Genomic DNA, 14,741 nt, shown 5'->3' on the forward strand with positions numbered 1-14,741 from the left:
TGATGGTTCACAGAACTTCTCCTAGACTGTGGCTTGAGTTGTGGCCTATAGGTGGGTGACAGTTGGCCAAGGGGCTGCTGACAACAGCATCAGGACGGAAGTAAGCAAATAATGGACAGAGGTCAAAAGTCTAAATTTTTCTACACTGTGATGCATCATGACCCTTCAGAGCTGATTTTGATGCAAATGAATAGGGGATCCCTGGAGATATTACATGTACTTTGTGGCTGTACCACCAATAGATTCTGGATGAGTCAACTGATCCAAAATTTCTGGCATAGTTAAATATTAGGTTCTGCTTGGTATGCTGGCCATGTGGGTGGACATGCCAGTGGAAGGACCTGGACCCCTTACTGCTCTCCCTTGTAGGGCAAGTTTATGAGTACAACCTTGTCAATGGGCACCAAGCATTCTGGATTTAGGTGGCAGCTCTTCATGGGAGTTGTCTGGGAATGCTTGGTGCCCAGAACTTGGAAACCCTGAGGCCCTCGAAAGTTTGAGTTCCTTCAGTTCAGATGAAAAAGTCACCGGTTGCATGGAAAGCTGAGTTTGGGGCAGTCCCAGTCTCTGGGAGAAGAGGGAGGGCCTGGTTCCATGTAGTTCATTCTTTAGGCAACTCAGAGTACCCTGTGTTATTTTTGGACAATTCTGCTCCTTGTGTCACAAAGATAACAGAAATATATCAGAGATTGAGTAAAAGTACTTAGGACAGTTTTTTCAGGCTCTCTTATGCAGGGGCATTTTTGTTACACATCTGAGGCTTCCCTATAACTAGAAGACAGTTGTTAGAACTCTCAATGAGTTCGGATAGTAAAGGAGATACAAATCTGAAAATGTCAGTCTCTGAGCTAAGAAAGACACGTTTCTCTAACCACACTGGGGAGGAAGAAGGAAGAAGCAAAGCTGAGTTTAGATTTTGACAGAAAAGGAAACCTATTTCTGATGTCTTCAACAAATAAATGGCCAGACACACACATACACACAGAAAGAAAGGAGAGATTTAAGAGAGATAACTGAAAGCAATGAGTAGATCATTTTGCATTCTGATTCAAACAACCAAACTGTTAAAACAAAATGAAAGAACAACATCTCTCTCTCTCTCCTCATATATATATGAAATAATTAGGAAAAGGTGAACAGAGTAGATATTTGATGGTATCAAAATATTATTAATATTTTAAAATATAGTGATGTTATTTTGTTATGTTTTAAAAGTCTTTTCAAAGAGTATGTTCTAGGGCTACATCAAAAATATTTGCAAGATGAAATTATACAATAACTGAAATTTCTTCAAAACAATCCAGTGTATGGATGGGGTGGGGAATCTTGGATAGGGCATAGAAGAAACACGACTGGTCATAAGTTAATAATTTTTGACACTAGGTGATGATGGCTCATTCCACTACTTTTCTCTATTTTTGTATTTATTTTAAATTTGCGTTATAAAAAGTTTTTTTTTTTTTTTTAAAGAAAATGAATAAGTTACCTTAGAAAAACCTTATGTCTATGTCTTGAGTAAATAGATGCTTTATTAGTCTGGCTAATAACGACCCACAAGGCAAGGTTCCTAGGGCCTCTTACTATTATTACCTGTTGTAGAGGAAGCCCCATCTCAGCTTTGTCCAATTTACCATACCAATGGTATCCTCCTAAATTGTTTTCTTGCTTGGGATTCAGTTCCCATCCCTGACCCTTCACCTAATTTTTCCAGTGCTGGCAATGTATAAGTCCTTCCCTTCTTTTCCCAGATTGCTTTTAAAGCATAAATCTGATCATGATACTCTTATTTGAAGCTTTTCATTGAGTCCCTAATGCTTCAAGGAGAAAATACAACCCCTGAGCTGGAACCTCTGTCTCTCTAGAGAGTCACCACACCCTCCCTCATCTTACCCCCATCCTAGCTTCTCTCCTCACTGAACCATGTGCAGTTCTTCTCTATCATGGTTATCATCTTTAACCATTGCACATGTTATTCCATCTGCACAAATACCTTTCTTCCATTTCTACCCCTAGTTAATTCCTACTTTTACTTTAAAATTTTGTACAGATGTCTTATTTTTCGGGAAGTCTTCTTGGCTTCCCAGTTGAGGCTGGAGGCCTTTCCTATGAGATGCCAAAGCTGTTGTGCATTTGTCTAGTATTTCTCAACCTTTTCTTTGATTCTTATCCTTCCTCCTACCCTCTGGAGGAAAATTTAATTTAATTTAAATTCTCCCTAATGAGAGAAATTAGAAACCCAGGGAGGGTTGAACTTTGGAGGGCCACAAACCATTGTAATATCTAAGGTTTTTCACTCCCCAAGAACCAATTTTTGCCCTCTTAGGGGTGAAAAAACCCCCATCAAGAATGCATATTCTAGCATATACTTTTCTCTAAATCTTAATTATCTCTTTACTCGTTTCTTCTCTTAGAAAAGGGACACATGAAAACAGAGGTTTTATCTTCATATCCTTAGAGCCTAGAACAATGTCTGGCACCAAAGAGGTTTCAATAAATGCTTGATAAATGAATGAATGACTGAATGAGTGGTAGCACATGGTAGTGGTTCTGAGGCAAGAGGTCTCTAAGGGAGCTTTGGGAGTCAGCCTCCCTGAAACACCAAAGTCTAGTTTCCTTCTCCAAGGCAGGTAATGCAAACCCAATCTGGCTCATTCAAAGTGTTGGACAAAGACCTGGGATTGCCATCAGTGGAACAGCAAACCTAGAACATCCTCTCTCCACAGTTCCAAGAGAGTCAGCTTCAGGCTGCATTTCTAGTTCCATCTGTCTTCTTGGGCTTTAGCTCAACTGGCATCTACAAGGCCCTGCAGCTTAGGAGGAGGGTAATGACTGTCATTTAGAAAGGGATGTGTATGCCAATTTGGAGGTGTGAGTGCTCCAAGATACTCTCTCCTTACAGCTGCTTCAGCTGAGAATGGAGTAACTAAACTGTTTAACCAGCACAGAAACTTTCTGAGAAAGAAATGCAGGATCACCAGTAAGTTTTGAAGGGAGCCTAAACAGATGTTAATGATATTATAAGCAGCTTTTCTATCACAACATAGGGTTTACAACTATTAGTGAAAGACGTGAAAGGGGGCCAGCCTACTTGTTTGTTCTGCTCAGCTCTAGTTAAGAAAATTAATGGGACTGCAGAACAGATGCAAAATTACAGCATTACTTATCTGCGATGTTATTATCAGGCTTCTTGAGTGCTGCCTGTTTAACAAAATGAAAACTATCTGGCTTGAACCCATAATGGCAGCTGCTTCTGTGGCCAAACAGGAGGCATGGATTTGGGAGAGAGCCGTCGGAAGGCATAAACATGCAGGTCAACCAAAGTTCACTTCAACTAAAAGTGATGGAATTAATTGAGGGTACAGCCAAAATTCTGGTGTTAAGACAGTCCTGAGAAAATGACGCATTTAGAACAATACTCCCTACCGCTTCCTTCCTGTTGTGTGGCCATTCTTCCTGGTCATGTCAGAATAATGTGCTGTAAGAAAATCTTCCTGCTCCCAGGAATTGTTGAGCATCTGAAAGTAGAACTCAAATTTTCTTTATGTGTTAAGCGATAATTTTTAAGTCTCAAAGCTGGCTAATGTTCCTACATGATAGTGCTTTCCAAAGGGTAGAGTGGGAACAGAAGCTTCAGCATCATCTAGGAACTCGTTAGAAATGCAAATTCTCAGCCCTACGCCAGACCTGTAGATATCAAAACCCTGGGGAGGGGCCCAGCAACCTGTGTGTGTGTGCGCTTTTGTGGTAAAATGTATTCAATATAACATTTCCTATTTTAAGCACTTTCAAGCACACAATCCAGTGACACTAATTAAATCCAGTGTTGTGCTACTGTCACCACCGTATACCAAAACATTTCCATCACCCCAAACAGAAACTCTCTACCCATTAAGCACTGATTCCCCATTCCCTCGTCCCTCTGCAGCTGGTAGCCTGTGATCTACTTTCTGTCTCTGTGAATTTGCATATTCTAGTTATTTCATATAATGCTAGTTCATATCACTTATGATGTCTTTCAAGATCTATCTATGTTGTAGCAAATTATCTGTCTTAACAAGGCCTCCAGGTGATTCTGATGTGCACTCAAGTTTGCAAGCAATTATTCTGAGAGATCAAACAAGAAAAAAAAAGGGAAGAGTACTTAAAAAATTTTTTTAAACATAGGTTCCCCTTGGCAGCCACTCTCTTGTCAACATACATCCCCTACCACTGCTCCTAGCACAGCCAGATTCATTCTTAGAAGCAAGTGGGAGGGCATCTCTGCTATTCTACTCTAGGGTTTAGGGGGAAAAGCTGCTACTAGTTACTTGATTTGGCTTAACATTCATGAACTGAAAGAAAATATGAAAGTCTGAGTTTTGAAGGACAGATTTAACTGGTGCTAAGGTTATATCTGCATAATACTCTCTTTGGAAATGCGTAAAGGTAATTTGCTTCAGAAAGGACCGAGTACAGCCTGAAATAGCTTCTCTGCACAGATAAGAGTCCATGAAGAGTCCTGAGTTTGTGGTGTCTCAAAACTTTCCATATATTACAAGTGAGGTGCTCTAAATCAATAGAGAAACGATTAGCTGCAGAAGTATATGTGATTGGTACAATCTATGTGGGGTAATTTGGAGGCCTCCATCTGTTCCCACAAATTCCCCAAATTTTCTAATGTTTTGTCCCAGGGTTCCTTCTCAGTCCATAGGCAGCTCTCCAAACTCTCCCTTCTTCATCTACAATCAAGGCAAAACTACAGATTTTATTTCAAGTTGATTATTTGCATCTTTGGGGATCTGGGGACTAGGTACCAGCAACTGTCCTGGAGCCCTGGACTCAAGCAAAAACCATTCCACTTTACATGAGTTACATTCTTTTGGTAATGAAAGATGACAAGCTCTTGCAGGTGACTGGATCTAGAGGGGGAGGAATTCCACAACCCTAAGTGTTCTAAAATATGTGATTATCATAAAGTTAAAATTAATTTTAAAAAATCCTAATAATGGCTTTTAATAGTTAACATTCAATGGGCTTTGCCTGATGCCAAACATTGTGCTGAGTGCTTAAATACATTAACTCCTTTGATCCTTAAAAGTCATGTGTAATTTAGTCATTAAATGGATATTTATAGATGAGGAAGCTGATGCTCAGAAAAGTTAATTTGCCCTAGAGTTCCAGCTTATCAGCTGAAAACCATTCTGCTGTTCTTATCAGTCCATCCCATTGCCTCCCGTGGTCTGGGTAGAAATAGCTAATTCAGACTCTCTTGAATGCCTCTTTTAATACTTTAGTAAACAATTGCAAGCATTGGTCACTGTACCAAATACTATTACCCCACTGGGCTGCTTTAAATCCTTCCATGGCTTCCCATTGCCTTCTGGGGTAAAGTTCAAATTTCCTAACATGATTTACATGGGCCATAATGATTTGGCTTCAGTATACCTTTCCAGCCCAGCTACTACCAAGACTGTACACACATTTTAAGCTTTGGTCACATCTGCCTACTAGGAGTTCCCCAAATATGCCATGGTCTAACTTCCTGTTTTGGCTCATTCTCTTCCTCTGATCAATTCTAATACTCCATCCCAACCCCTTTCAAGACTAAGATAGCTAGAAGCATTTCCTTATTCTCCTCAGGCTCAGATGGATGTGTCCACATTTTCTTAACATCTTGTGCACATCCCTAGAACATTCATCATTTAGTTTATTATTGATTTTCTTCTGTGTCTTCTTTTAGGTGATGACTGACTTAAGGACAGGGATTGAGTCCTTTTCATCTAAGAAGTGGTAGTCTCATGTGCCACCTAGGCCCTGAATCTCAACAGAGTTGCAATACCTACTCTCCAGTTCATTGGTCTCACCCAGGACAACTAACAAGGAGGTGATGATGGACAATCACCATACCAGGGAACTGAGAGAGTGTACAACTGCAAGCAAGACAGTCCCATCCATCAATCTTATGGGATCACAATCCCCTCTCAATTAGAAGTGGAGTGGACATCACCATTCCAGAATCCTCAGGATTGGGGAACAAACTATGGACTAAAGCAGACTTACTGGTATTCTACTATAGATCTATTGTGATTCTAGCAATGGAAGAAATTATATCATTGATGTGGAGGCAGTGGCCACTAGAAGTTCTGAGGGCAGGGAGAGGGAAAAATAGGTATAATACAGGGGCATTTTTGGTACTTGGGAACTGTCCTGAATACACTGCAATGACAGATACAGGCCATTATATATCATGCCATATCCTAAAGAATTGTGTGGGAGAGTGTAAATTACAATGTAAATTGTAAACCATGCTAAGCGGCAATGCTCCAAAATGTGCTTATTAATTGCAATGAATATATCACACTAATGAGGGATATTGTTAATGTGGGAAAGTGTGGGAGATGTGGGGAAAGGGGCATGTAGGTATTCCTTATATTTTTTTATGTAACATTTATGTAATCAAAGTATCTTTTAAAACAAAACAAAACAAAAACAATGATAGGTTATTGTGAAGTTGTGTACATTTCAGAGCATAATTCTTATCGCCTCTACCTGATTATAAGCAATGCAAGTATATTTCATAAAACTTTGTTTCTTCTTACAATATTTAGCATAGATTATATTTTCATTAATGTTTATTGAATAGATACACTAAAAATATATATATTAAAAAAAGAAGTGGGAGTCTACAGCATAGTATCTGGTACCTAATAGACACAAAGTGCTGATTTCATGGCTTAATGAAAAACAAGGACTTTAACAACATTTTGAAATAGTTCTATCATCTCCTTGAATAAGGTACAGGCAGAACAATAAGGCTAGTGCAGCTGGAAGAAATGCTTACATTTTGAAGCAATGTCTATTAAGCCCAATTGCAGTATCTGTTAGCTGAGGAAACCAAATTATATCAAGTGTGGTTAAAAACATTCTGGGACTGATGAGAGAACAATCACTAAAGCATGGAGAGAAACAGACAGTTAAAGAAAGATCTGGAAGATTCCTGGAGCACAGAAATCCAGTATTAGAATGAGCAACGTTTCAGGGGATGGAGAATATACACTGAATATTAATTACCATCCTAAAAATATTGAATCAAAGGAAGGCAGCGATTCAATGTGATAGTTCAAATCACCAGCATAATCTCAGATTAAGCACAGTACCAAACTTCCAAAGTCAGTGACTAAAGCAAGTAATGATTAATACTTACATTTTAATGAAAGATCATAACCAATGTGAGGAAAGATTTCAGGATGTGATAATAATAAAAACAGTCCCTACTTCTTGAATGTAAAAGTATCTTTTTCTACAAATTACAGCAGCTCTCTGAGCTGGGTAGCATTATTTGCACACTGCTGAAAATAGAACCAAATCTCAGACAAGTCAAGTTAACTGGCCCAAACACACAGAGCTCAAATGCAATAGAGCCAGAATTTAAACTCAAGTCTGATTTTAAAGCTTGTGCTCTTTACACCTACATAGTCTGCCTTGAGCTAACCTGTAATCAAGTTTTATATTTTGAATATTTTTTTCTTGCTTTGCTCTTAATAAAAATAATTTAATAACTCAAATTATATTTATATTCCTGTGGTGGGAAAGAGGTTGCTAAGATCACCCAAATTCATCTGAAGAGATGATCAGAGGATAACTTTCAAATAGTGATGTGCTGTAAATATATATCTGAATGAGTATATATTTTAGTATACCAATTTGAGCAAACTGGGTTTGGGTAAGTATGTCTTCCGTACCTATCTTTATAGTTCTGTTCTAGGTAAGTGTGTGTTTTCCATTGGAGGATTTAGGATTTTAAAAGCAGGAGCTCTTACAACTAAAAAAATGCCTAATAAGCATGAAAATTACTAAAATTATTAGGTACAGGCATTGTAGGGAAAAAGATGTGGAGGAGAAAAAAAAAGCCAAAGGAAATAGGTCACTGAAAATAAAATCTATCTCTCCAAGTGCTCATCTTTTGTTTCTGAAACTCCTGCCAACTTGTCTGCACGTCCTGGCTTTGGAATTGGAAACACTGCCAACCTCGTGCACCATACATATTCATGCCTGACTTGGCTTTCTCACTTTGCAAGGAGATCTGCTTAGCTTGGCAAATCATGCAAAATAGGTTTCTCCACAGGGCTTTGCCTCTTTACTAGGCCAGAACCCAGACTGATGCTGGAGGCTTTACTCATATTTAGAAATAATTCCCCAAAAGAAAGCCCAAATTGAAGCAGGCTTGTAAGAAGAGGAATGTAAATGTTGGCATGGAAAATCAGTTGCTTGAGTAATAACAATGAGTAGAAACCTATGCATATTTTTAAACATTGGTTATAAAACATATTTGGATCTAGTCATATCGACCAACTTTACTGATGAATGTAACTGCCATTGCTTTGACTTTGAATAAGAATCATAAACATATGGCCTGGCATAACCATGAACTTGGATCTAGAGTATTGGCAATAACTAATTATTAGTTGGGATGAATTATATATAATAGAAGCTCACTTAGCCAGTCTCTATTGTAACCAATTCACTGGATTGCAGGTTTCTCTCTCTAGTAACCCTGCACATTTCTGCTTCTGCTACTTTTTGAGTTATAAGCTTAAAAATGTAGTCAATTATGTTTATTCCCAAGACTGTTTATGCCAGTTGTACTTGTTATTTTAACTGTGTAATTTAATTAATTTTACATAACCTAAATATATGAGTGAGTGCAGTGGTTCTACAAAAACAAATTCAAATGCTTTGGAAGGTCTCACTAAGGGGGGAAGGGTTATTAGGCAAAAATCTATCACTAATTACATAGGAAAAGTTCTAAAACATTGGGGAAAATCATCAGAATCTTGATGATATAATCAGATTGTACTGAGTTCATTAAATTCTCATTGCAGCAAACAGAAACACACAAACTGGAAATCATAAACTATATCTTATAGGCATGGTTTAGACTAAAAAAAAAAAAAAGAGTGGGAACATTATCAGAAAATATTCACAGAAAAGGCCCTGGCTTTCTTTATCCATAAGATTGGCAAAATAGTAAATTAAGCACTTTTGTTATGGATATTTATCACTCTATAATTCTCCACATGAGCTGACTTTTCCCATAACTATAGGATCTTATCACAATCAGATAGAAGAGCATCTACTCCAGAGCTACTCAGAGTGTGGTCCTTGGTTTACAGCAGCCTCAGAGTCACCTGGAAGTTTGCTAGAAATGCAGAACAATCTGTGTTTTAACAAGTCCTTCAGGTAATTCTGAGGCCTACTGAAGTTCAAGAAGTATTGTTTCACTGTATTTCCATATTATTGGAGCATTAAAAATAGATACAACCCTTTTAGATAGCAGCATGATGCAAGGCTCATCAGGAATCATAAAAATTTCCTATTTATTCTGACTCAGCCATCTTCCTTGTAGGAATCTTACCTAAGGAAATAATTCAAAAGAAGAAAAGATGCATAAGAATAGCCATCTATAAAGCGATCCATGATGCTACTTATCTGTCATAGTGAAAAAATGGAAACAACTGAGAAGAGAATGGTAAGGAAATTAAAGGGCAATCAATAGGAATGACAGTAAAGTTTTATAAAATGGTAAAATGTTTACAAAATAAAGTGAAGTAAAACATGCAACATTAACTCTGGTTATAATTATGTAATATAAATATCAACAGAGACTAGAAAATGACTAGTTCCATTGAATGAAGGTGGTAGTACTGGTGATGATTTAGTTCTGATTTTTAAAAATTATTTTAATACTATTATAAATGTTTATATAATGAAAATGTCTTAATTTTATCATTTTAAGGCACTATTTAAAATTTATACTACACTCTCAACACATAATTTAAAGTCCCTTTTAACTATGTAAAACACTGCTGCAATGTCACTAGCCAGCTGCTGCATGTAAAACATCAGATCTACTATCTTCTGTGACAGATGGGCAGTTAGAAAAACCAGTCTTAAATAAGGATGCTATCAATACCTGAATTATCTTCATCTTTGCGGATTTTGAGCTTCACCAGGTCTTCACACTGCTGGAGGATCTGAACTGCATCTTCCATGGAACAGTTATCCAGCCGGATGTTATCTATTGCAAGCAGTTTATCCCCAAGTTCCAGGGTTCCAGTTCTGTTAGTAAATGCACAGTAATACACGACTAATGATGAGTACTTCGGCAGGCCGTTTAAAGAGGCATTAGGGATAATGTAGCATTATGGTAGTCTTTAGAGAGAAAGAAGTTCTTCAACTGCTTTTAAATTGCATTTTATTGACAAACCTCCTTGTTTACCATCTTATTTTGGATGGCTGCTGTGACATTAAATTGCAGAGTGTTAAAACATTTCTCTTTTGCTTTCTTCAATTAAATTGGGACATCCGTACACGCTTCTCTGAGGAAGACTAAGGGTCCTGGGAAGGGAGTAAACAGGCTGGGACCTGCACAGACCTGGAGTCACTGCAACTTCCACCTGCACCTGGAAACTCACTGTGGCTGGGGTAGGGAGGCAGGGTACACAGATGAAATCTGCTGCTCCCTATGGGAAAGTAGCCACTGAGAGTCTAATACTGGACTGGTGCAGGTCTGTTGAAAGTTTTCAAGGTCTACCATGAAATGAGCAAAGAAATGAGGATGCAGCATGTATATGTGTTTTTTGAGTGTATGTATGTATGCACACACATATGTATTTGTAAGAAAGCCTAACAAGTGTCATATTTGGGAGAATCTATGCTTGATGCATTATATCTGTGACAGAGACTTAATCGTTCCCCAAATCCACTCTCTCATCCTTCTTTTAGTAAAAGAACCTCCCAAGTTTTAGCGGGGTCCACGCATGGCCTTACAGCCACAGCATATATTTCTCAGCCTCCCTGGCTGACAGTTGTGGACATGGGACTAGGTTTGGTCAATGGAACCAAGGAGAAGGGATACATGCAACTTCTAGGTGGGTCACGCTCTTAAGATGTTTGCCTGGAACTGTCCCTGCCCACTTCAACTTTCTGCCCCCGGTTAGAAAATTGCAATGACCAAAGCAAGCTGAAGGGACGAGCCCTGGATTGCCTGCCTACCCCTCCCAACTGTTCATGAGAGATTCACTTTTGTTTCATTTGAACCACTGTATTTTTGAGCCTGTCTCATAGCAGGTTAACCTACAATTTAACTCATATAATATCTTTCCTACTTTCTGAATGTTAAAATATTATTTCTTTAATGGAATGGTTGTGATAATAGGTAGGACTTAAAATTGTCCTCACTTGGAAAACATAAAGAAATTAATAATCTTATATCAGCACTCCCAATAATTTGGAAATGGTTTTGACCTGTGAAATTAAAAAAGCTTGGTATTTGGATAGTGTAGGCTAAGAGGTTAGTATCCATTGGCTCCCTTCATTCGTTCACATAGGCTAAGTTTGAGGAAGCTCAAGCCAAATAGAAGACAAAGACATTGTTTAAGGTTCTATGACCTGGCTTGTCCAGGGAAGACACTCCCAGCATCCTAGCAAAGCTCCCTCACAGGCTATCATCTCCATGCGGGGTACCTAGCATCATTGGGACCATTTGTAATTTTTACCCTGGAAAATGAAGGATAGAGAATGACTGGTGAAAGAGAACCGATCATGAGCTCATGATCTTTATCTAGCAATAGAAAAGAAATGAAAGACCCCTAAGAACATCAGCTGATTGTTGTCTCCACTGGGAACAAAAATAAATTGACATGATGGTAGAGATCTAATCAGTCATTGCCATGAGGGATGTTAGAGCTGAACAATTAATAGTAGCTTCTCAGAGCATGATATTGAGAATCCAGTGATTTATCAGCAAGGTCTGTCTTGGGTGTGGAAGGGGTCATTGTTGCTTTAATGAACAGATGCCTTGGAATGGGTCAGCCAATCCATTTTCCTTACCTGTGTGCCACACTGCCTTTCTTGATGTCCGAAATGACAAGGGGATCCCCCGGTTTTCTACTCGATGGTGCTGTAATAATGAAGATAGAATAGTAATCTCTTTAGATCCAATTTCACCCACTACTGTACATTTCCCCATTTTAAAACTGCAGTTAATATAAGAAGTTTGTATTCAAAGCAAAGATAAGCAAATGAATCAGAAAATGTGCACATAATATCTTTTTGATGTAAAAATATAATTGTGTTGAAGTATTTATAAACTTAAAAGGTAAAGAAAAGCCAATTAAAATTTGCAATTAGAGAAAACGTAATGATGTGAGTTACTCAACAGATTAAATTTACTTTAATCAGCGAGTCTCAAGTGAGGAGGTGAAAGTTGGTACACTAGTAGGAAAGTATTAAAATCAATTGGAAGTGACACGCGTGCCTTCTCCCACCTACTCCTCCATTTTTTTCTAGTGAAGAGAGTTGCTACTTAAGGGGGTGTGCCACATCCCTCAAGTGCACTGGGTTGGAAAATGGATGAGAAACACTAATTTAAGGTCCTGTTTTCCAGAAGGAAATCTTTTGCTAGATAACCTGTCAATCTATAAATTCTGTTCACAAATTCAGGCCTAGAAAACAACGAAATATTTTGGGATATGGTTATTTTATTTTAACAGTAATAAATATCTTGTTGCTACTTAACTATATTTTGATACATGCTATATTCCAAACATAGACATGTAATTTTTATTGACTTTACTTATGAAGCTATTATCCTGCACAGTGGTCATTTGGGGTTTTATACATTTTCTTAGAATTATTTCCAATTGATGAGAATGAAAAACAACTAGAAACAATAGTTTACTTATAATTAATTCTGAAAATAAACTATAGTCCACAGATATTAAAAAAATCATCTTGACCTAGAAAGTTTATATTTAATTTAGAAGTTGATACTTAAAATTAACAAAACCAATATTTGTAAAACAGAAATTTGCCTCGAGAGGACATGTTTTGCCAACCCAAAGCCTGGAGTGATTTCCTTTTTAAGACACTAAAAGGCCCCTAAAGTAAGATTTTATTATAAACAGTCTAATCACCCATAATAATCACAGAACCATATCATACTCCATAATTTCTTCTGAATTCCAGGAAAATGTTTATGCACAGGAGCAGATGGTTTAATACTTCAACACAGCATTAAAAGAAAAAGCAAACACACATACCAATACCTTACCCACTGTCTAAATTGGTCCATAGTAAATGTTATTGAGACTTCATTCAATCATTATTCTTTTTTTAAAAATCAATCCAATGTGCTCTTTTTTTTCTTCTTCTTCCTCTCCCCTGCCCTGCTGTTTCTGCTGTCTGTGTCTGTTCACTGTGTGATCTTCTGTATCTATTTCTCTTTTTGTCTTCTCTTCTTGTCTTTCTCCCCTAGGATTCACCAGGATTCAATCGTCTGGATCTCTGATGTGGAGAGAGGTTCCCTGTCAATTGTGCCACCTCAGTTTCTGGTCTCTGCTGTGCTTCACCTTGACTCTCCCCTTTGTTTCTCTTTTGTTATGTCATCATTATGCTGCGTGACTCATTTGTGCAGGCATTGGCTCACCACGCTGGCACTCGGCTTTGGTGCACAGGCACAGGGTCGCCGTGTAGGTATTGGCTTGCCACACGAGTACTTGGCTTACCACGCAGGCACTTGCCTCACTGCACGGGCACTTGGCTCGCCGTGAGGGCATTGGTTCACCATACAGGCACACTTTCTCTTCTTCTTTTTCACCAGGAGGCCCCAGGGATTGAACCCAGGTCCTCCCATACGGTAGGAAGAAGCCCTATCACTTGAGCCACATCCACTTTTCTCAGTCATTATTTTAAACTTCTAGCAAAGTGTGCACAAATTCTATTCTCTACAATTAATTCATAATTTAGGCCTTCATTCAATGATTTGCTATAATTCTAGAGAAACAGAAACACCTAGTCTTTTTATTCATGTAATTTCAAAACCGCAAAATGTTCTGGGCATACAGCACAAAATAAAAACATTGTTATTGCTAGCAAGTACAATTTCCCTAGCATCTGCCAATGTATGTATACAGCATTTGCCAAGCTGCAGTAACCATCATATAACACTCAATGTTTCCTTTGGCTTTTATTTTTTATTTTTTTCTCTTTGGCTTTCAAAAAATCCATGTTCCACTAAATGGTCTTTATGATAGTGAAGGCAAAAATAATGCATCATCTTTGTAACTGAGGAAAATAGCATTGTAACTCCTTCAACAAGTCCACATACCTTTGCAGAGAGGTTTGAAACTTGCTACGGTCCACAGACACATTTGGTGGCCTCTCTTGTGCTTGCTTTCTCCTTTAACCAAGTCCATACTTGACACTTGAAAGGTTCACCCTACTCTTCCTATAAAACTGTCCTCAGGGAGGATGCCTAGTAGAGGGATGAAATTGTACCTGGGAGTCCAGTTCTTTATCAGTTCCTGATACTGTCACAACCCTGCACATGAAATGTGGCAATGCATGGTCTGGGGGCTCTGTCAAGCTTTTCACACCCCAGCACTATGCTTTCATTCTCCATTCCCTGGGCAGAAGTCAGCAACCAAGCCTAAGTTGCTTGGTTTGTCGTGCTTTAAAAATATTGAAGTAGTTGCCAACATTTAAAAATTGGTCAATTTCATAGAGATATCTGGCTTCTCTTTAAAGGTTAGAGAGGCAGAGAAGCGGTTGTGGCTCAATCAGTTGGGCTCCCGTCTACCATATGGGAGGCTCTTGGTTCGCAACCCAGGGCCTCCTTGTGAAGACAGGCTTGCCCGCATGCTGCAGAGAGCTGCTGGCCCGGGAGCCATGGAGTGCCATCAGGCCCACAAGCGCCGCAG

The 14,741-nt window shown here is 38.5% G+C and overlaps 1 protein-coding gene across 31 annotated transcripts in view; it reads right to left on the reverse strand.

Moving 5' to 3' along the window:
- Positions 1–14,741, reverse strand: part of GRIP1 (glutamate receptor interacting protein 1) — a 746,896-nt gene that overhangs the window by 45,549 nt on the left and 686,606 nt on the right. For all 31 annotated transcript variants that reach the window (XM_071218929.1, XM_071218930.1, XM_058308390.2 and 28 more), the window contains 2 exons: positions 11,872–11,941; positions 9,953–10,098 (listed from right to left, as the gene is read on the reverse strand). In XM_071218929.1, coding sequence (XP_071075030.1) covers positions 9,953–10,098; positions 11,872–11,941 — 216 coding nt within the window. The remainder of the gene's footprint in view (positions 1–9,952; positions 10,099–11,871; positions 11,942–14,741) is intronic.

The sequence above is a fragment of the Dasypus novemcinctus genome, chromosome 12 (genome assembly GCF_030445035.2).
Source record: "Dasypus novemcinctus isolate mDasNov1 chromosome 12, mDasNov1.1.hap2, whole genome shotgun sequence".
Taxonomy (NCBI): Eukaryota; Metazoa; Chordata; class Mammalia; order Cingulata; family Dasypodidae; genus Dasypus; species Dasypus novemcinctus.